This window comes from Myxocyprinus asiaticus, chromosome 2, assembly GCF_019703515.2.
Source record: "Myxocyprinus asiaticus isolate MX2 ecotype Aquarium Trade chromosome 2, UBuf_Myxa_2, whole genome shotgun sequence".
NCBI lineage: Eukaryota > Metazoa > Chordata > Actinopteri > Cypriniformes > Catostomidae > Myxocyprinus > Myxocyprinus asiaticus.
This window is the reverse complement of record NC_059345.1, coordinates 45141437-45168400: the sequence shown is the minus strand read 5'-3', so window position 1 is coordinate 45168400 and position 26964 is coordinate 45141437. Positions and strand designations below refer to the sequence as shown.

The 26964-nt window shown below is 38.1% G+C and overlaps 1 protein-coding gene across 1 annotated transcript in view; it reads left to right on the top strand.

Moving 5' to 3' along the window:
- Positions 1-26964, top strand: part of LOC127411545 (cadherin-11-like) — a 64974-nt gene that overhangs the window by 36042 nt on the left and 1968 nt on the right. Inside the window, exons 2-11 of the mRNA XM_051647211.1 lie at positions 3128-3593; positions 5224-5518; positions 6293-6412; positions 7119-7286; positions 8825-9012; positions 12932-13185; positions 13643-13779; positions 15383-15504; positions 15743-15860; positions 20277-20528. Coding sequence (XP_051503171.1) covers positions 3345-3593; positions 5224-5518; positions 6293-6412; positions 7119-7286; positions 8825-9012; positions 12932-13185; positions 13643-13779; positions 15383-15504; positions 15743-15860; positions 20277-20528 — 1903 coding nt within the window. The 5' untranslated portion in view covers positions 3128-3344. The remainder of the gene's footprint in view (positions 1-3127; positions 3594-5223; positions 5519-6292; positions 6413-7118; positions 7287-8824; positions 9013-12931; positions 13186-13642; positions 13780-15382; positions 15505-15742; positions 15861-20276; positions 20529-26964) is intronic.

Below are 26964 nucleotides of genomic sequence, written 5' to 3'. Positions count from 1 at the left end.
CAAATGCCCCTCAGATTCTGTAGTTATATTACTTCCTCACATTTCAGGCACTTAGAATGGCAACTGAGTCCATAACTCTGTATTATTATTAAGGACTTGCATTTTATAGCATAAAATTCAATATTGTGTTTAAAGGTAATATATTATATATGTGTAATATATTGCATTGAATATATTCCACTTAGTAATTACAGGCTGTGAGGCAGGGTAATAATTTGTGGTTCCAAAACACTTAGGCCTTGCCCTCCATTAACCGTAACAGTACACGCTAGCAGTTTCTTTCTTTTTTTTTTTTTTACCAGAGACAAAGTAATCCTGTTGCCCTTAAATTGCAATATCTGCATGTTCATTCCTTCATTAAATGTTGTAAGATGCTACAGAGTGTTGATATATCCCCCACATTCAACTGAGGTTGAATTGCCCACTTAAAATTGCTCATTGAAGACACTTGAACATCTGGGCAAAACGATTGCTCAACAAATGACTCATTGTATCACCGTGAAATATGTTGTAGGGTTGACAAATCACTTACCATCTTTGAGTGACTCTAGACTTGGTTTGATATACAAAAACACCATTCAGGCCTGGGATAAATCAGTCTGGGGGTTGACCATTTACTGTAATTATCATATACATATGATATATATATATATATATATATATATATATATATATATATATATATATATATATATATATATATATATAATTGAGTGGTTTGGTGGTTGAAACAAAGAGCATGTATTGAGCATGAAACAAAGAGTGACGAATAAGAAAAAGTCCAGGGTTTTTTTCTGAGAAATCTTTCTTGTGGGCTGTTGGTTACAGTTTGAACGGTAACATGGAAAGCTGTTTCTGAGTACAGAGTCCCATTCTGACATAAGGACAGACAAAGATTTATTGAAAAATATGCAGTCGATATCAAAGTGTTTTTGTTGGGTGCAGTAGATGTCAGTCACGTAATCACAGCCTCAAACAAGGAGATGCTTTGTTGTCCTTTCTGGTTTAATTTCCACCCTTTTCCTTTGATATTACATGGATGGAAAATGTACTTCACCAATGAGTTTTATATCTTATATACCTTATATATCCACACTAAGGAGCCATGTTGATTAAAGGTAAAATTCCATGTTCAATACAAGTTAAGGTCAATTGACAGCATGTGTGGCATAATGTTGATTACCACAACAATTTATTTTGACTTCTACAACTTCATTGCCTTGACAACGCAATGCTCTAAACCCTAAAATCCTAAAATGTGCGATAAAATTTGCGATATTTACAACTTTACAGCTCAAATAATACATTAGTTTCAATGATATAGTTAATGTAATTGCTTTTAGAAAATTACAAGCTTCACGTGTATGTCTTTAAACCCTCTAGAAATGTGCCCCATTCCCTTCCATCATAAGTGTCTCACTGTGATATCGATTTATTTATTTTTTTTAAAGAAAGAAAAGGGGGGCCTGGGTAGCTCAGAGAGTATTTACACTGACTACCACCCCAGGAGTCGCGAGTTCGAATCCAGGGTGTGCTGAGTGATTCCAGCCAGGTCTCCTAAGCAACCAAATAGGCCCGGTTGCTAGGGAGGGTAGGGTCACATGGGGTAACCTCCTCGTGGCCAAGGTTAAGTGGTTCTTGCTCTCAATGGGGCGCGTGGTAAGTTGTGCGTGGATCACTGAGAGTAGCATGAGCCTCCACATGCTGTGAGTCTCTGCGGTGTCATGCACAGCAAGCCACATGATAAGATGCGCGGATTTACTGTCTCAGAAGCAGAGGCAACTGAGACTTGTCCTCTGCCACCCAGATTGAGGTGAGTAAACACGGCACCACAAGGACCTAGTAAGTAGTGGGAATTGGGCATTCCAAAATTGGGGAGAAAAGGGGATAAAATAAAATAAAAATAATAATAAAGAAAAGGGGGGAAGAGTAAAAATTATTTTTGTGGTAATCAACATTATTCCACAAATGCTGTCGATTGAGCATATTTTGAACAAAACCTGAAATGTGTATTTAAGCAAATGCTCTAGATTCCCCAGAAAACATCATTGAGAAGAAGGCTTCAGAGGTTGTAAAACCACTCAAATTAACAGAGCATGCAGACATTTTGGTTGCCTGTCAATAATGAAAGGATAGGATAAAATGTCTTCTTCTTCTAGCGCCACTGCCATTTTACAGCCAAGACTGAGAAGAGCATGAAGCAATATAATGTAATCATTATAGGGCCTGGCAGTACGGTGGTCTTTTTGAGTTAGGGCACCTAGTTCTCCTCTGGATGCACTTTATTTGTCAAATATTTGCAGGCTTAGCTTAGCAAATTTGGAATTGGATAGTTTTAGTTTCTCTCTCTCTCTTATACACCCCTCAATTGCCTTTCACATTTTCACAAACCCTCTTTCCTATGTCTGTGAAGTGAGGATTTGGATGCTGCAGTGTATGCGTAAGTGTGTGTGTGGGGGTGTGACGGGCCACAGTGGCAGTTGTTGTCAGAGCTGAAGGTTGTTTGCGGCTCAGTGGATGAGAAAATAGCCGGCGGGCCTAACTCCCATACCACTTCCGCCTACACCCAGACAGAGAGCGATGAACGACCATTATGGGATTTCACCCAACACCTCAAGTGGTTAATTATGGAATGTGTGACATGACAAGTGTTTACACAGTATAGAGAATTGGAAAGGGATGCCATTGACAGTTGTTAGAGAGAGGAGCTCTAAAAGGTGATTGACTATACATTTTCTTTTTGTGTCTGTTTATATACAGTATGTTCTTTATTTATTATGAAGCAGTTCTCAATGGGAATTGTACAGAAAGTTCTTTTACATCACTTTATCAAATAAACAGCCATAAGACCTGCAGAGCCTAGTGGTTTATATTCTGCAACATGGAGAAAAGCTTGCTGCAACAATGGCTTGCTGGTAGACCACTGACTGTGTAATACCTAATCGAATAAGAGCAAATGGGCTTACAACCTCTAATGCTTAATTAGTTCAGAGTACACTGTTACACAATGAATTAATACATTTCAACAGTCAGATTTAATTCCTGTGTGGTCTAAAAACCCATGTTGTATATACATACTCTGTTCTCTCTAATGTGACTGATGGCATGTCTATTCACTTTTTTTCAGACTACGGTCTACATAGAGAGTGAGAAAGAGAGGCAAAGTACAACTTTGTGATGGATCTCCACGTGGGAAGTGAAATCCGGTGAGGTCAGCAACCCTTGAACTCCTGACCCCAACCCCTCGACCCATTTAGAGGCTATACTAGATTCTAACTGGACCCTAAAACCCATAAAAGGGCTTTGAACAGGAAGGCCCAGAGCAAGTGGAGAGTGTGGGCAGGATGTGGGAGGAACTGAGACTGCAGGTGATCTTCTTGTGTTTGGGAGCTGCACTATGGACGACAGCAGCAGCAGCATACAGGAGCTCAGGTCCACGGGAGCGCAGCCATCGACGTCATCTCTCCTTACACAGACACAGGGAGAGGGGCAAGGAGGGCCAGGTGCTTCACCGATCCAAACGAGGCTGGGTCTGGAACCAGTTTTTTGTCATTGAGGAGTACACAGGCCCAGATCCTGTCTTAGTAGGCCGGGTAAGTAACTTTCACACTTATTTCTTGTTGTCCTGATGTTGGTTCTCTCTTTACCTCCCTCTCTTTTCTCTTAAGGTTATGCTGTGAATGAAAGTCATTGGGGTTTTCATTACAGACAGAGTCCTTGCAATATCCTCCATTTGTTCCACAAAAGCAATCAGTGGCCTACTTGATTAAAGGTTATAAATTGGATTTCCTTTTTAATAACGGTGCAGTCCCCTTTGGTTCTTGCATAAGGGAAATAGACGATTTATGGGCCTGCCTGATAGTTACATGGCCAACCTACAGCACATTTGCCTTTTAATTCCCACTTGAACCAAACTGGAGGTTTGAACTTATTGAGTTGGATAGTCTGTGTCAGGAGTTTGATTTTATTTTAACCAGCATCATCAACATCCCTTAATTTAAAGCAGTTCCTTACAGTATGTGTGCAACATAAACAATCATGCATCACTAAAATTAGGTCTGCTCTCATTTTAATGTGAAAATATGATGCTTGCTTGAGAGTAATGTAGATTTGCACTCAAGAAAAGCATTTTTCCCTGCTGAACACTAGGGTTGGGTAAAAATATCGATTTTCCAATGCATCGTGATCTTCGTTTGAATGATCTCAATATTGATTCTTAAATCCCACGATCGATCTTTCACTCTATATGGCGACACTCTATAATGCAAGTAAATCACTTGCACGTGCAACCAAATCTCACACTATGCAAATTAAAATGTCTATGATTAGCCACTGGCTAGTAAATATTTAGATTTCACTCACCAGTGATTGAGTAGTATGGTGGAGTTATTAGCACAGAGGTCCTTAACTGCATGTTGAGAGTAAAAGTTTGGTTTAACTCGTTCTGTGTGTCCAAAAACGAGATCCACAGATTTATGTCATTGAATAAAGTCTCTTAAAAAAAAGAAAAAGAAAAAAAGAGCAACATTTAATTCTAATCACACATGGATGCCCTAAAGAAATTACACACGTCTTCTCTCATTATATTTGCTGATGCAGCTAGTCTTAAAGAGACTGTACCGATTAAGCACATGTTCTACATATCAATGTAAATACTTAAATCAATGTAAAAAAAATAAAAATGTAACACAAATATACATAATATATGCAATTTCAAGACATTGACTGATGGAATAGACTGAATTTGAACATTTTCAAAAGCTAAAATGTGACCAATTTCATGAAAAACGTATGATAAAATATAATTTTTAAAATTTATATTTCCAAATTGTACCTAGATGGGTTGCCTAGAAAGTTCCTTTATCATTTAGAGCATTAGATGAGAGATAATTCCTTTTATATGTAAGCAAAATGGACATTGTAACAGAAATGTACCCATATGAATCGATATCAAATCGAGATCGGAATCTAATCGAATCAGGAAATCTGTATCAATACCCAGCCCTACTGAACACACTGTCGATGCAGCAGACTGTCAGGGAGGATATAGTGAGTGTTTTAATATGATACTCTAGCAAAGACGGTATCATGGGTCACTAAAGATGAGCCTAAAAGCTTTCTACCTCAGAGTCAGTGTTCCTTTCATGTTACCACATAGTCTTTTTGACCTGCTCATTTTTGTTGGAAAACTCACACATTTTCTCTCACTGTCTTTTTTTCCAGCTTCATTCGGATGTCGATTCAGGAGATGGAAAGATTAAATACATTCTCTCAGGCGAGGGAGCAGGCACTATTTTTGTGATTGATGACAAAACCGGCAACATTCATGCCACAAAGACTTTGGACAGAGAAGAACAGGCACAGTACACCCTAACTGCCCAGGCTGTGGCCAGAGACACCAACAAACCTTTGGAGCCTCCTTCAGAGTTCATTGTCAAGGTGCAGGACATCAACGACAATCCTCCTGAGTTCCTTCATGGCCCTTACTATGCGCGTGTGGCTGAGATGTCCAATGTTGGTGAGTCTGGACCTCTGGAAGAGCATATTTGTCAAGCTCCTTCTCTTTCACTATGAGGCTATGCCTGACAGCTTGTTCCTCATGCATTATTCAAAACAGCTGAAATCTGACTCTCAGAAAGTGAGTCGGTACTCTTGTTGCAACTGTTGTTTTGCATTCAGACTGCTGACTTATCTAGGATTATGTGTGTGTGCTCGCCTACATTTGTTTGTGTATATCTGTTTGTGTTTACTGCTTTTCACTGTGCGATACATCATCAGTAATGCTTTCCTGTCATGGGGTAACGATCTGTTACCCTGATACCCCCCCATTCACAGCTCTACTGGGATCCTGGAATGGCCTGTTTTGGCCAGTTAAATTCTAAATATTTTTTAGACAAGTTGTTAAGCATAGAGGGTAAATTCATTTTAGTGGGCAAAACTAATCAGATTTCAGGGAGAGTAGCTCATTTGAAGCTTCAACTCACATGCAGCCTGAGACAATGATAGACTTGTGATATAGTAAGGCACCGGAGATGTTCATCATCAGATCATCTCTTTTTGGTTTTAAAGTCTGCCTATTCTGGAATACCCTTGTTGCCTTTGAAAGGGCATTTATACCCTAGTTTATAACATAATAAATTGCTAAGTTGCAAAATCTCTATTAGCTTGTGCTGTGAATGTCAGTGGGTAGTTTATCTCTGACTGTGAGATCTTTCACACTTTTGGGCAAGTATCCAAAAGTGTTGGATCCCTTTAATGGCCTATGATTTAACATTATTGCCTTCTTCTTTAGGTACGTCAGTTATAAAGGTCACCGCTACAGATGCAGATGACCCGACATATGGCAACAGTGCCAGGCTGGTCTACAGCATCCTACAGGGCCAGCCTTATTTTTCTGTGGAACCACAAACAGGTACCGTCTCCAGTAATGATATTTTTCAGATTCCATGTTGGCTCTCTGCAGCTAACCATGCATTCAAATATGCATCACGTGCAATTTCAAGTCATGTTTGGCTTCAGTTCAATTACTGTGGTGTGAGGATTGGGAATGAGGAGGGTAGTCCTTTCACGCTTCATGAGAGCACCTTGCGTTCTCGCAGCTAAATTAACCAGTGGTCAGATTAGTCCTACAATGTCCCAGTGGCAGTTGAAAACCTTGCTGCTGTCAGAGAGGATAGAGCAGATGCTGCTAATAAACTAAAGCTGGATATTTTGCCTGATCCTGTTCAGTGCTGACATTTCAAATTCACTCCAGGCTTATCTGTGCGGTACTACCAAAGCCAACATACAACTGTCCGACATGTATTACTTTTTCATTATGGGGGATACATTTACATTAAGTGCTTTATGAACCTCAGCAAAGAATGAAATTGGCAAATCCTTTTCATGGCTGAGTGATGATGGGAGAGTAAAGTGTCAAGTGAAATCAGGAATTTTAGTCATTTGAGACATCACATCTGTTTGGAAACAGGTTTTGCATTTGTACTAGACAATCACCTGTCACACTGACTCGATTTAAAGCAATGTCCTGAATTGTAAGACCAAAGTCAGTTGCAGGCCTTGGATTAAAGACATTTGTGTATGATGTGTGCATGCTATATATTTGTGTGTTTCTGCAGGAATAATCCGAACAGCTCTTCCCAACATGGACAGAGAGGCCAGGCAGGAGTACGATGTTGTCATCCAGGCCAAGGACATGGGTGGACACATGGGTGGGCTGTCAGGAACCACTCAGGTTAAAATCACCCTGACCGATGTCAATGACAACCCTCCTAAGTTTGCTCAGGGTGAGAAAATGTATTGTTTATTCTATAAATGTGCTTTTTCCACATCTCTGTCTCTCCTCCATACATAATTTGTTGTCCACCTCCATCCCTTTCAGGTTTTATTACACTCACTGTGGCCCTGCTTTTCTCTTTGGCTGGCTACACACAACATTAGTCTGACCTCTGCTATGCATGCACCAAGGAAGGGGAGTTTGGTTTTAGCCAGTGTACAGTTCTTTCTTCACCACACTTCAGTCCTCAAACCACATATTAACATCGACAAGCCATCCGGGACCGAGTCTGAATCTGCTAATACGAGCTACAGATGTTAACATTAAAATATCACAACTTAATTATTCAAATGTTCTTTAAACATTCAACACGAGCATGATGACATCAAGTCACTTGAGCGTGAAAGGCTGGATAAAATATTTACAGTGTTTGTGTACAATGAATAAAGCAGTGTCACTCACAGGGCAGCGTGAGATAGCATTCACGTGTTGCCAATGTGATATTAAACTGCACACTAAGCACATAGATTTGATCTGTTATTTGTTGCCAAAAATTGGCCCTATAAATCTCCTCCGAGCTTTTGCTTTTTTGTGTGATCTGAGCCTCCGGCTTGGTAGCAAAGAGACTTGAAGCTTTTCCTGAGTTAAGCAGAATGCAGCATGGTCCCAGAGCTGCAGCTCCTACCCAAGCATGTTTTTGGTGGTGGTACAGACCGTTTTTCATGGACCAAAATAAACTGTGCATTGCAAGGTTATTGCCCACAATGAGTAGCTTAGGCTAGCAGATCCTTAAATCTACCGCACCAATAGTTGTAAGCCTACTGCATGATAGAAAAGTTCAGGGAGAAGATAGATTTTATAATGTGGACAGCAGTCTGGCTCAGTATACGGATGAGAATTTGAGCTTCTGAAATATACGTGGTTCCACTCGCTTAGGACATGCAGCTTGAGCAGTCAGCTGTCTCTTTTAGGCTCAATTTTGAGTTATTTGTCCTATCAGAAACCACAGCCTGAGTGTGCATTCAAACTTACAGTAGGTCACAAAAGAAATCTAGATGAGAATGCTGCCTGACATTTTTTTTAATTGTATTTTTTTTATTGAAAGTCTGATTGAAAAAGCAGACCCCTTTACATGATCTGGCATTTTCTTGAGAACTTCCTCACCATGTGGGAGTTATTTTTGTCAGTGCAGCTGAAGCCTTTTGCTCTTAACAGACAGGGAGTGGAGCCATATGGTCCTCCTGCGCGCCCCAGCCTTAAGCAGGTGTGTTATAGTCTTCAACACCCACCCACATACACACAGACTCTCACTCTAGCACACAAATATGAATTTCACACACTCACTCCGGTTCCAACTAGCTAAGAGCTCACAGGTGCCAGGTAGCTGAAGGTAGTGCTGGAATCCTGCAGCAAACGGGCTCTCTGTTCCCGGGTGGGCAGTGTGATCATGATCTTTCTTGCCTGTGGCTCAGAGATATTATAATCCATATTAACTTCTGGCCCCCTTGCTGAGAGCTCCTGGGACTCACTTACTCTCCTTCTCTGCAGGTGTGTATGCCATGTCGGTCTCCGAGGATAAGGTTCCTGGTGAGGAGGTTGGTCGACTGAAGGCCAGAGATCCAGATCTGGCGGAGAACGGACTGGTGGATTATCGCATTTTGGATGGAGATGGCATGAACTTTTTTGAGATCTCCAAGGACTCTGAGACCCAAGAGGCAGTCATCAAACTGAAGAAGGTGAGAAGGACGAATGGGAACTAGTAGAGTGTGAGAGTGAAAAAGAGAGGATGATTGCTAAAATAGTATGTGTGAATGTGATTGGAAGGGAGTGAGCATGAGGACAAGGGGTGGGTGTTATTCAGATAGTGTTACCAGAGATTGTCTTATTGAAAGGAGGAGATATGGGGCTTCAAGTGGAGTCAGAAATAACATAATTACAAGTTCCAATCACATAAATGACCAAGTAAAGTCGTATTTACCAATAGAAAACTCCGAATTTTAGATGATTCCTGAGTTGTTGACTTGTGACATTAGAAAAGGCATGTCAACATGAAAGATGATTTTAATTTCAGTGCTTTATTTTAATAATATTTAATTACTATATACAGAATGACAGATCATGTAGTCAATGAATGTAATGCTAATGACTAACCTTTCAGGGTTTGTTTTATGAAAATTAATTAATAATTTCTAACATACCATGTATTAATAAATCATAAACAGTACTGTGCAAAAGTCTTAGGCACATAAGATGTTTCACATTAAGAATTGTCTTAAGATGGTTATTTATATCTTCAGCTTTAGTGTGTCAATAGAAAATATACATTTTAGACTCCCAAACATTACTTTTGCAAATAAAATATAATGGAAGAACAGGGAGCCCTGCAACAGATGGCATGGCCCTCACAAAGCCCCCCACTAAACATCAAGTCAGTCTGGTATTACAGAAGAGATAGAAGCAATTGACACAGCCTACATAGATAGAAGAACTGTGGAAAATTGTCCAATAAGCATGGAACATCTTATCTGCCAACAACCAAGAAAAACTGTGTCCAGGTGTACCTAGGAAAATTGGTGCTGTTTTGAAGGCAAAGGTGGTCACACCAAATATTAAATTAGCTTTTGTTTATGTTTACTGTAATTTGTATGATGTTAATTGATAAATGAAAACAAGATTTTGCCATTGTTTACTGTGTATTTCTTTTAGTTTGGTTTCTTCCTTATCTTGAATGACTTTGTAATAACGGATGCCCTACTTGGTCGCAAGTCTTGTATGACAATCACATAAAAGGTTTAAACGTCAGTGAACTGCTTTGAGTTTTATGACAGCAAATCTCTGTCTGCAGATACCAAAGAAATGAATAGGGAATACCATAAAATAAATCACGCTTGTTGCAAAATTGCTTGTGACTTAAACAGCATTTTTTTTCATAGTTCACTCCACATTCTCACTTCAAAATTATTATTTAATGTAAAACATGTTGAAGTTTAGCAAACTGTCAGTCGTTTTATTAAGTGATGAGTTGTTTCCTCACAAAAGCCATTTATCTGGCATACTGAAGCATCTTCTCCATTGGAATATAATGGCCTCTCGCCCCCCTGTTGGGATCCTGCCACCTTGAAGGCTCCCCTTGGTTCTGGTGTTACTTTGACATTTTTTTTTTCCATCCCTTACTCTCCATTTTTCTCGTTCTGTTCTTGAGGAATTGTTTGCATATAGCTTATTTGCTTATGTATTTGTATTCCTATTTGCATGGATGCACGTATTTGACTGAAGTTGTGAGTGCTGGTCTAGGGTCTTAGCTTGTACAGTGGGAAGCTTGAGTGATTTTTCACCATTCCACTCCATAATTGCAATGACATTGCCTTGCCTTCCTTATTACATCTGAGACGAGCATTGACTTTCATGGCTGGCTCTCTTTTTCCATCTGAGGGAAGCTGATCTGGGCCATGCAGCATGCTGAGCTGCAGTGCTGGCCTGGAGTATGGGTGATCCCTCCCTTGCTCCAAGGTCCTGGATAATGCAGACAATTACACAGCAACTCGGGTTAGGCTGCCGCCCATCCATGCCACCACTGCCTGTGGCTGAAAGAAATTCTCACAGTGCCCCTAGCAGCCTCAGAGCCAACAACCAGCTTCAGCCTGAGAGCCAAAGAGACCCTGCCTGCAGCCGTAACAGTGCCACCTGCTGGTGATCTGCTCCATTACATCCCACAGCTCAGATCTCTGCTGTCAGTATGTTTCTATAATGATTGTCCACTTCTAAATTATTTCAATAGTCAGAAAGGAAAAGACAAGCATATTGAAAGGAAAATGTATGCAAATAAATAATTGCACTATTGCACTGATATAGCTATGCAATCTGGTGAATCATCAGCATTGTGGATGTTGTTTGTGTGAAAGGGGTGTGTATGGTGCATGAAAGGTTTGGAGGTGGGAGTGTAATTGTCAGCCCTGCTTGGTTTTTAGACATCATTGCCACAGACAACAGCAGTGCCTAAAAGAGTAAAGAGGGGATGAAGGGAGCAGAAGTGTGAGAGAACAGACAACACTGCATGCCAACAACAATCAGCTTGATGCAATGCTGCCTCACTCAATAACACAATGCCTCGCTGATTCACCTCTTGGGAAATTATCACCTTTTGCTCTTCAAAGCATGTTTAAAATTAAAGTCGAAATTACCGACGGAATTGCCAGGGTTTTAATCAAGTATACTGTTTCAACTGCAGGCAAGCGACACAGGCTGAATATTAAGAGGAGATGTAGCATTATTGTGAATATTATCTGCTCTTGATTAGGTTCAGTCGGGAGTTATTAGGTGTCAAAATAAAGGATTGCAGTAGTTGAAAGAGAGGGAGAAAGAAAGAGACAGGGACCCATGCTGTCAGGATAAACAGAGAATAGTTTCCAACCTGTTGGAGGAAAGAACTGGGTCATACTTGTTTCCACTGTTGGCAGCTCGATTAAAGAGATTGAAAGAAAAGAGAACAAAAAGGTTGGGGAAAGGGAATGAGGAAGCAAGAAAAACAACTTTGAACCAATCACACAGAGCAAGCCAGAATGTGCACGTGTGAGTGTGTATTTGAGTTGATATGTACCCTTTAAGTGTAATTCTCACTTGGTAATTTGTGACCGAGATTTGTGACGGGTGAGACAGGCTAATCAGAACACAGGCAAATGTGTGAAAACTGGCCATCCAGAAGTAGACCAAATGACTAGTGTATGGTTATACACAGAACAGTTGTTTTTGCAATCTTGTTTTTTTATTTGATTGCATTTTAATGGCATGTGGGTTAAATTTGAAAATTGTGAGAAGTAGTGGGATCTCTAAATGATATATTGCATGTCTGCAATATCATGATATGCTTATGCTTTCTGTTATGAGCTTTTTTGTGGAATTCAGTCTTCTTCCCAAATGTATTACAACACTGCCCTCTAGTCAGTTTCTCCAAAACTTGTTCCTTTAATTCTTTTTCAAAATGTGGTTAGATTTTATAGGGATAGTTTACCCCAAAAAATTAAAATTACATTGTGTACTTACTATTGTGATGTTCAAAACCCGTATGACTGTCTTTCTTCCATGGAACACAAAAGGAGATGTTAGGCAGAATGGCAGCATCACCATTTTCTTTCATTATATGGAAAAAATATGCAATGAAAATGAATGGTGACTGAGGCTGTGCTTAACATTCTGCCCAACATTTATTTTTGTGTTCCACTGAGGAAAGAAAGACATATGGGTGTAGAACAACATGTTGGTGAATAAATGATGACATAATTTTCATTTTTGGGTGAACTATCCCTTTAAACTGTGTGTGTGTGTGTGTGTGTGTGTGTGTGTGTGTGTGTATGTGTGTGTGTGTGTTCTTCCTTACTTTTTTCTTTTGTGTATGTTTTTTTGTGTTGTTTCTTTCTGTTTGATTTCTATTGATTTGTTGGTAATATATTCTTGAGTACTTTTTTGCTCAGAACGTGAGCTGTTAATTAATCATTAGTCCTTAATGCAGTCCACAGTCAATTTACATATTTAAACATGCACAGTAATTCTTGAAAATTGTTTTTTTTAATGTTATTTATTTATTTATTTATTTTTATGTATTGACAGCATCCATCAAAAAGTAATGAATTAATATGAGCCGTGACTTCTTGTTTTCAGCCTGTGGACTTTGAGACCAAGCGATCATACACAGTAAGGGTAGAAGCCTCCAACCCACATGTGGATCCCCGTTTCATTGCCTGGGGTCCGTACAAAGATACTACCATTGTGAAAATAGCAGTAGAAGATGCAGACGAGCCCCCAACATTCATGGCTCCCAGCTACAACTTTGAAGTGGAGGAGAATGCCCCAGAAGGTACTCTGGTTGGCCGTGTACATGCCAAAGACACTGATACCACAAACAGTCCAATCAGGTAACACTCACTCCCTCTAAAAACAAGGAACAAATTACTTGTCTTTGGCTGTTTACATTTTTTTGTCAAGACAGCAGAATTAGTATCAGTGCTGTTTGTTTGATGACAGTCAAGAAAGTTGTCTATTCTTTGGGGGAATCTTTACCCAAAATTAAAATCCTGTCTTCATTTACTCACCCTCTTGTGGTTCCAAAACCCAATTTTTCTTCCGTAAAACACACAATGTTAGGGGCTGACAGCCTCAGTCACCATTCAGTCCGTAACATTCTGCCTAACATCTCTTTTAGTGTTCCACAGAAGAAAGAAAGTCATGTGGGTTTGGAACTAAAGGAGGGTGTGTGATTAAGGGACGGATGAAAGGATTTTTATTTTTGAGTGAATCTCTTTAATTTATTGCAAAATATACAAAAAGACAAAGAGAAAGGAAAATAAATTGTTTATTTTTATTTCGTCCCAGATATATGATCCCACGCTACACAGACTTGGAAGAGTTTTTCACTATTAATCCCGAGGACGGCACTATAAAGACCACAAGACCCTTGGATCGGGAAGCACAGGGCTGGCACAACATCTCTGTCAGTGCTACAGAGATTGGTAGGTCAATCCTCTCTTTTGTGGGGCTTTGAAATAACAGAGTAGTCTTGCATTTTTCTCATTTTTTCCCTAACCGAGTTCCCCAGCTCTTCCTCCACCCTGCTCTTATGTGGTCGCAGTGTCGCCAGGCCTCCGGAATGATTTCAGAAGAGACAACCACAGATTACCTCTTCAAACTCCAAATGATACCCTCAGTTTGGTGAACAGTGTGTAATTGCCCTGAAATGTTAGATATTTATTTTTTTGAGTACGTGACCTCCTCGAGGTGCAGTCTGGTTGGATTCAACATTTCAGTCTCATAAATTTTCCTTTTCATTCCACTGTCTTTGATAATTTCAAGCATTTAAAATTCATGTCTGGAGCTCAACATCGAAAATTTTATTTTGTTACATGAAATGCACTCATGTCTGGAAGCGTAATATATAGCATTCATAAAACCTGATAATTTCAGATAGAAATCAGTGAAGCTCACTTTTTTTTTTTTTTTTTTAAAGACAGTTTTGACAGCTCTGGTTCTGTTTCATTTGAAGTCATTCACTTCCATCTACTAAAGCCATAACTTTCATTTACACAAAAAAAACAAAAAAAAAACAAAAACTGAATACAGTTGTTTGAGACCAGGGGTTAGTTGTCACACTTTTTACTTTTGTAAATATTTCTAATTATAAGTTTTTATTTAAAAAAAGTCAATTTCAGTACATGCACATATTGACTAGTATAGGCTTTTTAAAATATAACATTTAAAACACATGTGGTTTTATATTGTTAACTTGTTTACTCAACAGCTTTAGCCAGAAATATTGATGGGTGCTTTGCTTATTCTTTTAGTTGGAATCCACATTAGATCAGTAAAAGTAGCTGTTATAATCACTCAATGATTATTGAAAGTGATATATATATATATATGCAGTTGATAATGTGCAGTTTATAATGTTTACACCTGTTTATGCAACTGTTACTCTGTTATTGTATTTTAGGATTCATTTTGTATGAATCTATGTAAGATCATGAAAGGTTTTCTCTCTCTCGCTCAGTCACACACAATCTTTTCTACTCCAATAACCGAAAATGGAGGCTGTTTCTGTGCAAGATGCTTAAGTATGATCTATACTCAAAGCGTTATTAATTCACTGGTGGTTATGTGATAAATTCACGGTACCTTCTCTCAGTGGACATAACTTATACGTTCATTGTTACCATATTGCACAAATAAAGCATAAAGAATGTTTCTGATCTGTGCAGGTTTAAAGCTCTGATCATGGTATTGCACGAGAGATGTCTAAATCTACAAGGCTCTTTGGAATATTCAGTTGTGATCAGCTAATCGTCGTTATTTAAAGTTTGTTATTTATCATACGTAGAGAATTTAAATATTTTATTCCCACGATTGGTTCTAAGTAATACATGTATGCTACCATACATGGGTTTGTATGGTGGTTTTACAAGGGGGATGTTTTTTGTTATTCTTTCAACAAAGGGGATGGCAAACTGAGCCCTGACTGAGATACAATATAGCACAAATTTTCCGAGTGACAACTAGCCCCGGTCTATAACTATAGGCTAATTAATATGCATCTCTTTTTGATTTCTGTTATTGTTCCAGGTGGCCATCACCAAGACGCAAAAGTACGAGTCAATATCAAAGTCAAAGATGTAAATGACAATGCCCCAGAATTTGCCACTCAGAGTGAAGTGTTTGTGTGTGAGAATGTCAGCCCAGGCAAGGTAAGTCACTGTATAATAGCACAAAAGCTGATGGTAGACTAGTGCTGAATGCTCTAGTTTGGTAATCTAAATGTCACTTGTTTGTTCCTTGTACTGGTGACTTGTGAAATCTACATTTGGAAGTTTGAGTGAGTGACAGAAAAAGAAAGAAAGAAAAAGAGGCATACATTTATTTATTTATTTTTTTACCGATTTTAACCAATTTAATATGACCTGATTTGAACTCTCTGTTCTATAGCTCATTGATACAGTTAGTGCTGTGGACAAGGATGAAATGGCCCACCGCCAACACTTCCACTTCAGATTGGCCCCTGAGGTTGTCAACAACCACAGTTTCTCCCTCAAGGACAACAGAGGTGCGTGACACACCAAACATCCTATAATAGAATAATTTCCACTGCAGAACTGCCTCTTTCAAGCCAAGGAAACTGCCTCTGGAAATGTGCCAATTTAAAACACAAAATATTTTTTTTTCTTTGCAAGCCAAATGAGTTTATCCATGCGTAGGAGTAAGTGTCTTCAGTGTTGCCCAGCTAAACTTGTGTTGATAATTAGGTCATGACGAGGTGGGCAAACTCAAGTCAACTTCCTCTTATTAATTATGCAAGCGTTGTTTAAGCTTCTCCATCTGTGGATTCGAAACGTGGGAGAGGCACTGCTGGTTGGCAGCACTGTTTGTATCTGTTTCTCAGGCATCCTGCTTGGTGCATCTTTGAGACTTTCATTACCTTTGTTTAGTACGATACCCCACAAGCAAAAGCCCCATCTGATGTGAGACCCAGTTTTTGGGAAATGAGAAGCCATTAGTTTCAGCCTTGTGAGGTGCCTCTCTGAGGAGTGCCTTGTGACTGGGTGGTTCCAGTTTGAGGGGCATTTCCTGTTTTTATGTGTACTCATTATGCAGTGACTCTTGGTGGATTACAAAACTGAATTGTGCATGCTTCAAAGAAACTGAAAATGGTGTCATGAGTTTCCTCAGCTAACCATGAGGTTTTTATGTAATTTTGGAGCACTCAATATGACTGCTATGATATGATAATGAATAGTATTGCATATTTTGTCACACTAAACTATTTCTACTGTTCCCATTTATTTCACTGCCTAATTTCTGGCTATGCTATATTTGTCTTTGACCACCTACACATTGGGAGATATTTGAGTCAGTTGCTGTTGCCAGTCATTCTACATAATAGTTGCTTGACTGATTAGAGAACATTTCCCCTAATGGCGAACTGCTTCACAATTTTTTTTTCCATGTGAAAATACTCTTTTGAGAGCAGATTTTTTTTTTTTTTTTAATTTGTTTCTTGTGACATCACTGTATGGCTGCATCTCCATATTTGTTACCAAAACCAGTGTGAAAAACTAGGCAAAACGTTTATTTCTGTTTTTAAAGGCTGATAACGTGATACTGCTGTTTATTTACACAACCAGATTTGTTATTTATTTTTTATTTTTTTAATAGAGTTATATTTTTCTAATGAAATGGCTTCATTTCACAATGAGAGAGCAGTGACAAAACACTTGTTGGTGTTTGCTCATTTATTCAGATAAAGCTTTGAAATGTTAGCTCAAACATCTTTGACATGTTACTTCCGACACTATTATGTTATAAATTGAATTGTGTCAGGTAATTAAACGGGAAATTCATGAAGGATTATGTTAAATTTGTAACACAGCGACTGTACAATTGTAAGAGTATGTAATAATTGTAGCAATGTATTTATTGTGCTTATGCAAATTAATTACCCACTAAACAACACATCTTAAGAAAGCAAGTTGATGTGGATTATATAGCATTTTTTTCATTATTTCATATTTTTTAAACCCCAAAGAGACAGTTTTTAATTAATGACAACAGCAGTTTAAACTATACCCTTAATAGAAGTGTGCTCACTTGCCTTCTGTGTATCTTTCTTAAGCTGACTGTTATTTTGGTGCTCTAAAAACAGCACTAGCAGAAAAAAGTGCCATGGACATCGCAGACTTTTTTTGTAATACAGTGACCCAATCAGACAAGAAAACAACACAAAAACAATTTAATGTCATGTTTATGTGTTTTGTTCTTGTTTTTATGTCTTTTATTTGCTTAATTCCTGTTCAGGTCATGTGGTGTCATGTCATGTGATTTCCTGTTCCCTCATGTGATCTTGTCATATATGGGTTCATATATATATATATATATATATATATATGTATGTGTGTGTGTGTGTGTGTGTGTATATATACTCTATATATACACTCACTGAGCACTTTACTAGGAACACTATGGTCCTAATAAAGTTCCCAACATAGTCTTCAGCTGTTGTAACCCATTCGCCTCAAGGTTCGACATGTTGTCCGTTCTGAGATGCTATTCTGCTCATTGCAATTGTACAGAGTGGTTATCTGAGTTACCGTAGCCTTTCTGTCAGCTCAAACCAGTCTGGCCATTCTTCTTTGAATTCTCTCATCAACAAGGCCTTTCCATCTGCAGAACTGCCACACACTGGACATTTTTCATTTAACTATTAATTTTTTTGGCACCATTCTGAGTAAACTCTAGAGACTGTTTTGCGTGAAAATCCCAGCAGATCAGCAGTTACAGAAATACTTAAACCAGCCTGTCTGTCACCGGCAATCATGGCATGGTCCAAATCACTGAGATCAAATTTTTTACCCATTCTGATGGTTGATGTAAACATTAAATGAAGCTCCTGACCCATATCTTCAAGATTGTATGCATTGCACTGCTGCCACGCAATTGGCTGATTAGATATTCGCATGAATATGTAGGTGTACAGGGTTTCCTAATAAAGTGTCAGTGAGTATGTGTGTGTGTGTGCGTGTGTGTGTGTTTGTGTGTGGGCGGGTTTGGGTGGCTTACGAGCAAATTTCTTTAGGTTACAAACTGGTAATTACAAGGCTATTATGCTATAAATGTGGTTTATGAGGACATTTCTAGTGTCCCCATAATTCAAATAGCTTAAAAAAAAACATACTAAACTATGTTTTTTTTTTTTTTTTTGAAAATGTTAAAATGCAGAAAGATTTTTGTGAGGGTTAGGTTTAGGGGTAGGGTTAGGGGATACATTCTATAGTTTGTACAGTATAAAAATCATTATGTCTATGGAGAGTCCTCATAAGAATAGCTGCACCAACATGTGTGTGTGTGTGTATGGCAAATCTGGCAACTTTGTGCAAACTTCAGACCTGTATAATTGTTTCCTGAGACAGAATGGATCAAAAGTAATGACTGACGTTTCTCAGGTGTTTTGCCATTCATCCCCTGTGTACAGTCATAAATGGTGACTTCAAGATGAAGGTTATGTGACTGAAACAGATGAATAGTCTCCCAAATGTCTGGCTTTTTTTAAAGTGCCTTTATGGCATGTGAGACATGTCATGTCATCATTATTACTTAATATGTAAACAATGCATTCAATGTTGTTTAATCGGTGCATGTTTAAAATCACAGATCTGTTTAGAGTCTTCTCTCGGTAGATAGACAGAACCCATGTGAACTGAAAACTTAAGAGTATGAAAGAGAGAGAAATTATTCTCTCTTTCCCATTTGGTCTGCTTTAATGAGAAAGGAGATGAGCACTTTTTAGAAAGCCATTTCAAAAGCCAACAATATTAGGGAGAAAGATTAGGCGACTCAGATTGACTGGCTTTATCGGGTCCGGGGCCTTTCAAATGGATCCAGTTTTCAACAGCTTTGCCAACTCATCTATCTAAAGCTCCATTATGCTTGGCTCCACACAGAGGCTCTGACACTGTTCCTCTTATCAGACTGACTTAATGAAGCTGATTTATAACCTGCTGATTATAAATTTGCATGAACTCTAAATATTTGTCTGAACCCACTTATTTAGAGTGTTGAATATTATTTGTGCTTAGTTGTAGTGATAAAAGTAATAACTTCAATGTCGGATATCATTAATCAAATTATATTTGATTAATCACCATCCCTAAGGCAAAAGAATATACAGTACACCTGGTTATTTATGTGCACTGTAAATCAGAGCTGATGTTATGTGATAAAGGGCATAATCAATTAATGTATCATTTAAATTCATGCTCCATTCCTGGCAGATGCCAGAGTTCTCTATGCACAGCATTTCCCAATAAAAGTGGCCCAAGGAAGCCTCTTCAGCACAACATAGTAAACAAGGACCCAGGGGAGCTCTCGCAGGTTCAGTGTGGCAAATTGATACTTTACACTGTCTATGGTAATCTTCTTGACAGAATATAATATAGAATTATAATGGCTTACTCTAGATTGATTGAATGAGTCCATGGTGTCGTGCTATTTATGAGTGCTGTAGCCATATCATTAGTGGCCTTTTCCCTGACAGAGCCGCTGAAGGTTGAAGACAGTGGTGCCAGAGGGAGAGAAAATGACTAAACCCCAGGCCCTTAAATGAACTCACTCCATCTACGCCTTGAGCGTGACCTTGCACTGAGTCAGGGAAGTGTGCTGGCACTGATCCATCCCTCCCAGTCACAAATAAAACCAACACTTCTCCCTCCGCTCTAACTTTGATTACACTTCTAAAAGCTGATAAATGTTCACAATATTAAACATTAATTTAATATTAGAGGATTCACATCTCATTGACTCTTACCGGTGGCTGTGAGTCATTCTTCTGGCACCAAAATTGCAGTGAGAGGCGAGCATTACTGTAATTCTGTTCAGTAGTTGGCATATTTACAACTCTGTTGTGTAAAACTCTTGTAACCTCAATTGAGCTAAACATTCCTTCATTGTTCCTCTGTTGGTTCCACAGACAGCACTGCTAGCATATATGTTATGAGGAAGGGCTTCAGCAGAATGACCCAGGATGTATACCACCTTCCAATCGAGATCAACGACAACGGTGTACCCCCCATGAGCAGCACCAATACCCTTATAGTCCGTGTATGCAGCTGTGACAGCAAAAACACCATTCTCTCTTGTAACGTGGAACCTTTCATCCTGACAGCAGGGCTTAGCACCGGAGCCCTGATTGCCATCTTGGCCTGTATTGTTATTCTACTGGGTAAGTATTAGACATTATTTAAGAGGCTTAAATGATTCATATTATTGTCCTAGGCCTGTATTCACAAAAATTCTTAAGGCTAAAAGTAGCTCCTAACGCAGAAATTTTAATTAAAAATAAGGGGCGTGTCACTCCTAATCTATCGATCTATCTATCTGTCTATCTATCTATCTATCTATCTATATATCTATCTATCTATCTATCTATCATCTGTCTATCTATCTATGTGTGAATATATATATATATATATATATATCTGTTTTTGCTGACAAATAGTGGTTCCCTGTCTACCAATCACTGTGGGTGATTTAAAAGAGCGTGCTAATAAAACGTGATGTCATCCAGAGCAACGATGTCAACTCCGACTTACTCTTATCTTAATATTTCCTTACTAAAACTTGCACTTAGCAGTTTTATGAATAGGTTTTAAGCAAAAACTCTTAGCTAGGAACTCTTTGGAGAACTCCTTGTGGTAAGATAAAAATCTTTGTGAATATGGGCCCTGATGTACAGTATTTTATTGTCAACATATATATACTGTATATAAAGGCTGCAGTATATAAAAAAAGGAATGGAGGAATAAGTGTGCTACCATGTGTCAATAAGAGACATCTAGTTTGACTGGCATAAAGGGGTGTTTCACCCAAAAAATCAAAATTATGTCTTTATTTACTCAGCATCATATTGTTCCAAACCTGTATGACTTTTCTTCTTCCATGGAACACACACACACAAACACACACGCACACACTCAAAGTTGAAATATTCACACGTCTTTTCGCCTTTTAATGAAAGTTAATATTGACTCCATTTACACAGAAGTAAAAGTAATCAATATGACTTTTGCACTATTTTCCAAGACTTATGAAACCATTCAATCTCTTTGAGATGAGGAACAGAAAAAGTCGATATTCGCTCTGAAATCTAATCAATTACCAGCCATTTTTATTTATCCATTTCAAATATATACAATTACACACTATATATTAATATTAAAATAAACAAGTACGCAAAGATCTTTTTTAGTGGACCAAAAGGATCACCATTCTCTTTGAATTCACACAATTTGTGGCCTTGATCTCTTTTTGGCACACTTTAGTATTTTTGTATTTATTTATTTATTTTATTTATTTAATCAGGGACAACAAACATTAATTAAAATTTCAATATAAATGTGCCAGATTTAGCTGAAATGGCTAATTTTCATCTACCATCCCTGAGCAGGTTAAAGAGGGAAAATGCACTAACCAAAATACTCTATACAAACAATACAACATCTTAAGAGGGAAAAAACACATTTTAAAAAGTAAAAAAAAAAAAAACAAAAAAAAATCGCCCTAAGAAAAAAAATCTATCTATCTGTCTGTCTGTCTGTCTATCCATCCATTCATCCATCCATCTAGTCCATCCATATATATATATACAGGATTGGGGAGTAACGGAATACATGTAATGGGATTATGTATTTAAAATACAAAATATTAGTAACTGTATTCCACTACAGTTACAATTTAAATAATTGGTAATTAGAATACAGTTACATTCAAAAAGTATTTTGATTACTCAAGAGATTACTTTGCATTTTATTGTCATTTGTTTCATTTAATATTTAGTCCTTTCAGATGGAAAACATTTATACATATAAATGATGCGATCCAAAGTGCATTTGAACAACTTTCTTATGATGTGTTACATTCATACGAGCAGACAGAGAAGTAAGTTTGAAGTAAGCTTGGAGCAGAAGAAATAGAAATAAACCTTGTGTAAATTGGCAGCTTTACACTAAGCTAAAATGCTATTTCTAGCCATTTTACATGCACATGTTACCAGGCACAATCATATTTTTTTATCAAGAAAATTCACATTGGATCATAATTTCTTTTTTTTCTAGTAAGACCTTTGATATTAGGGCAAAAATCGTATTCTTGATAATAATTTTTTTATTGTTTTCCTGTAAAAATATCAACAAATCCTTAAAACAAGATCAATTTGATTTATCTAGTTTTAGAAACAACACTGCATAAGATATTTAGGTTTTTCAGAGAATGTGTTTTTAATATGTGTATTTTGTCTTACTGTACTGGCAGAGTTTTTATAGTCAAAACAAGTGAAAAAATCTACCAGTGCTGAAGAAGTAATCCAAAGTATTTAGAATACGTTACTGACCTTGAGTAATCTAATGGAATACGTTACAAATTACATTTTACAGCATGTATTCTGTAATCTGTTGTGGAATACATTTCAAATGTAACCCTCCTAACCCCGTATATATACAGTACTGTGCAAAAGTTTTAGGCACTTGGGAAAAATGTTGCATAGTGAGGTAGTCTTCAAAAATAATGCCATAAATTGTTTTCATTTATCAATTAATGTCATACAAAGTTGAGTAAACATAAAAAAGCTAAATCAATATTTGGTGTGACCACCTTTGCCTTCAAAACAGCACCAATTCTCCTAGGTACACCTGGACACAGTTTTTCTTGGTTGTTGGCAGATAGGATGTTCCAAGCTTCTTGGAGAATTTGCCACAGTTCTTCTATCTATTTTGGCTGTCTCAGTTGCTTCTGTCTCTTCTTGTAATCCCAGACTGACTCAATATTCAGTGGGGGGCTCTGTGGGAACCATGCCATCTGTTGCAGGGCTCCATGTTCTTCTATTCTATTATATTCTATTTGCAAAAGAAATGTTTGAGAATCTAAAATGTATATTTACTATTGACACACTAAAGCTGAAAATATAAATAACTATCTTAAGACAAATGTTTTTGTGAAGCATCTTATGTGCCTAAGATATTTTGCACAGTACTGTATATATAAACAACTCTGGAAAAAATTAAGAGACCACTGCAGAATTATCAGTTTCTCTGGATTTACTGTTTATAGGTATGTGTCTGAGTAAAATGAACATTTTTGTTTTATTCTATAAAGTACTGACAACGTTTCTCTCAAATTCCAAATAAAAATATTGTCATTTAGAGCATTAATTTGCAGAAAATGACAGCTGGTCAAAAAAAAAAAAAAAAAAAAAAAAAAAAAAACATGCAGTGTTTTCAGACCTCGAATAATGCAAAGAAAACAAGTTCATATTCATTTTTAAACAACACAATACTAATGTTTTAACTTAGGAAAAGTTCATAAATCAATATTTGGTGGAATAACCCTGATTTTCAATCACAGCTTTCATGCGTCTTGGCATGCTCTCTGCTAGTCTTTCACATAGCTTTTGGTTGACTTTATGCCACTCCTGGCGCAAAAAACCAAGTAGCTCGGCTTTGTTTGATGGCTTGTGGCCATCCATCTTCCTCTTGATAACATTCCAGACGTTTTTAATGGGGTTCAGATGTGGAGATTGGGCTGGCCATGACAGGGGTCTTGATCCGGTGGTCCTCCATCCACACCTTGATTGACCTGGAGTTGGGGAACATTGTCAGAGCAGAAGAAAGCAAGTTTTCTTCCAGGATAAACTTGTCAAATAATTAAATAATTATATTTATTTATCACACATTATACATTTGCACATATACAGTGAAATTCCTCTTTTTCACATATCCCAGCTAAGCTGGGGTCAGAGTGCAGGGTCAACCATGACATGGCACCCCTGGAGCAGACAGGGTCAAGGGCCTTGCTCAAGGGCCCAACAGTGGCATCTTGGCGGTGCTGGGGCTTGAACCCCCGACCTTCTGATCAGTAATCCAGAGCCTCAACTGCTGAGCCACCACTGCCCCATGTATGTGGCTTGATTCATGCATCCTTCACAAAGATGAATCTGCCCATGATTCCAGCCTTGCTGAAGCACCCCCAGATCATCGCCCGACAAGACAGCCACATCTATGGCAAGTGCTACAGGAAGCGTGGGGTGAAATGTCACCTGAGTATCTGGACAAACTAACAGCTAGAATGCCAAGGATCTGCAAAGCTGTCATTGCTGCATGTGGAGGATTTTTTGAGGAGAACTCTTTGAAGTAGTTTAAGAAGTTCTGAATTTTTTTTTCAAGTTATTAATGTCCTGACTATACATTGTGATCAGCTGAATGTCACTTTGGTGAATAAAAGTACAGATTTCTTTCTATAAGAGCAAAATCTGTATATTATTCCAAACTTTTGGCTACCAGTGTACAGTTGAAGTCAGAAGTTTACATACACATACACTCATTTTTTAACCACTCCACAGATTTACTATTAGCCTTTAGACAATTAGCCAATTAACTTCTGGTATGAGGTGTACTGAATTGGAGGTGTACCTGTGGATGTATTTTAAGGCATACCTTCAAACTCAGTGCCTCTTTGCTTGACATCATGGGAAAATCAAAAGAAATCACCCAAGACCTCATTAAAAAAAATTGTGGACCTCTACAAGTCTGGTTCATCCTTGGGAGCAATTTCCAAATGCCTGAAGTACCATGTTCATCTGTACAAACAATACTACGCAAGTATAAACACCATGGGACCATGCAGCCATCATACCGCTCATGAAGGAGACACGTTCTGTCTCCTAGAGATGAACATAGTTTGGTGTGAAAAGTGCAAATCAATCCCAGATCAACAGCAAAGGACCTTGTGAAGATGCTGGAGGAAACAGGTAGACAAGTATCTATATCCACAGTAAAACGAATCCTATATCAACAAAACCTGAAAGGCTTCGCAGCAAGGAAGAAGCCAGTGCTCCAAAACCGCCATAAAAAAGCCAGACCACAGTTTGCAAGTGCACATGGGGACAAAGATCTTAATTTTTGGAGAAATGTCCTCTGGTCTGATGAAACAAAAATTGAACTGTTTGGCCATAATGACCATAGTTATATTTGGAGGAAAAGGGTGATGCTTGAAAGCCGAAGAACACCATCCCAACTGTGAAGCATGGGGGTGGCAGCATCATGTTGTGGGGGTGCTTTGCTGCAGGAGGGACTGGTGTACTTCACAAAATAGATGGCATCATGAGGAAGGAAAATTATGTGGATACATTGAAGCAACATCTCAAGACATCTGCCAGGAAGTTAAACCTCGGTCGCAAATGGGTCTTCCAAATGGACAATGACCCCAAGCATACCTCCAAATTTGTGGCAAAATGTCTTAAGGACAACAAAGTCAAGGTATTGGAGTGGCCATCACAAAGCCCTGATCTCAATCCGATAAAAATTTTGTGAGCAGAACTGAAAAAGCGTGTGCGAGCAAGGAGGCCTACAAACCTGACTCAGTTCTGTCTGGAGGAATGGGCCAAAATTCCAGCAACTTATTGTGAGAAGCTTGAGGAAGGCTACCCAAAACGTTTTACCCAAGTTAAACAATTTAAAGGCAATGCTACCAAATACTAACACAGTGTATGTAAACTTCTGACCCACTGAGAATGTGATGAAAGAAATAAAAGCTGAAATATCTCATTCTCTCTTCTATTATTCTGACATTTCACATTCTTAAAATAAAGTGATCCTAACTGACCTAAGACAGGGAATTGTTTCTACGATTAAATGTCAGGAATTGTGAAAAACTGAGTTTAAATGTATTTGGCTAAGGTGTATGTAAACTTGTATACATATATAGAGAGAGAGATATTGACAATTTAGATTTTACAGCAACTAGATTTTTACATTTCTAGAGAAACACCATAGCTTGTTTGGTGTTTCAAGTCTGCTGGAAGTCTGTTCCAGTCATGGGTCAAAAAGTCAAAGTATACTTTATTGTCCCCGAGGGGAAATTTGGTGTGGACTTCATGTTGCTACATTTCACTGAACATTAAAATTCACACACAGTACAGTGCATACACACAATAATAAAAAATGCTCTGAAAGCAAATGCTAACTGACTAAAAAGTACTCTCTTAATGGTACTGTATGTTGCAATTACCCCTCTCATTAATGTACTTCTTTAATATGGGTGGAGCAATAGGAATTTTAAAAATCAACAATACATCTCCAGATTTAATCAGATGTTGCCAACTTAAAAAATAAATAAATAAAAAGAATACTTAGCTAAAATACCACAATGATGGAACCTATTTGAATTTTTGTCAAAATCATTCAGAGTTTCTTAATAAACTGTTTCAACAGGCTTAATAATGGACTTACATGTATTTATGCATGAAGTAGTCATGTAGTAAGTGATATGGGGAATAATCATAGCATTCATAAATAACACGGCTTCCTCTTTGGTTAAGTTGTTTCTAATAAATCTAAGAATGTCTAAACTGAATTTCACAGTGATATGTTTGTATCTGAGATGTCTTATTATTCATCCACCACAGTGGTTGGCATACAAGCAAAATTACATGCCACTGCACAAAATGTACCCAAATTTGGCTGGTGGTGGGCGTTCATTTCACCCTGAACCTGATGCATGTCAACATAAGCATTTCACTCCACAATGGTATGAAGTCCAGAAGAGGCTTTATGTATTTATAGAACAAATGCATTACAAAGAGGTTAAGATACAGCATCATCATTTAT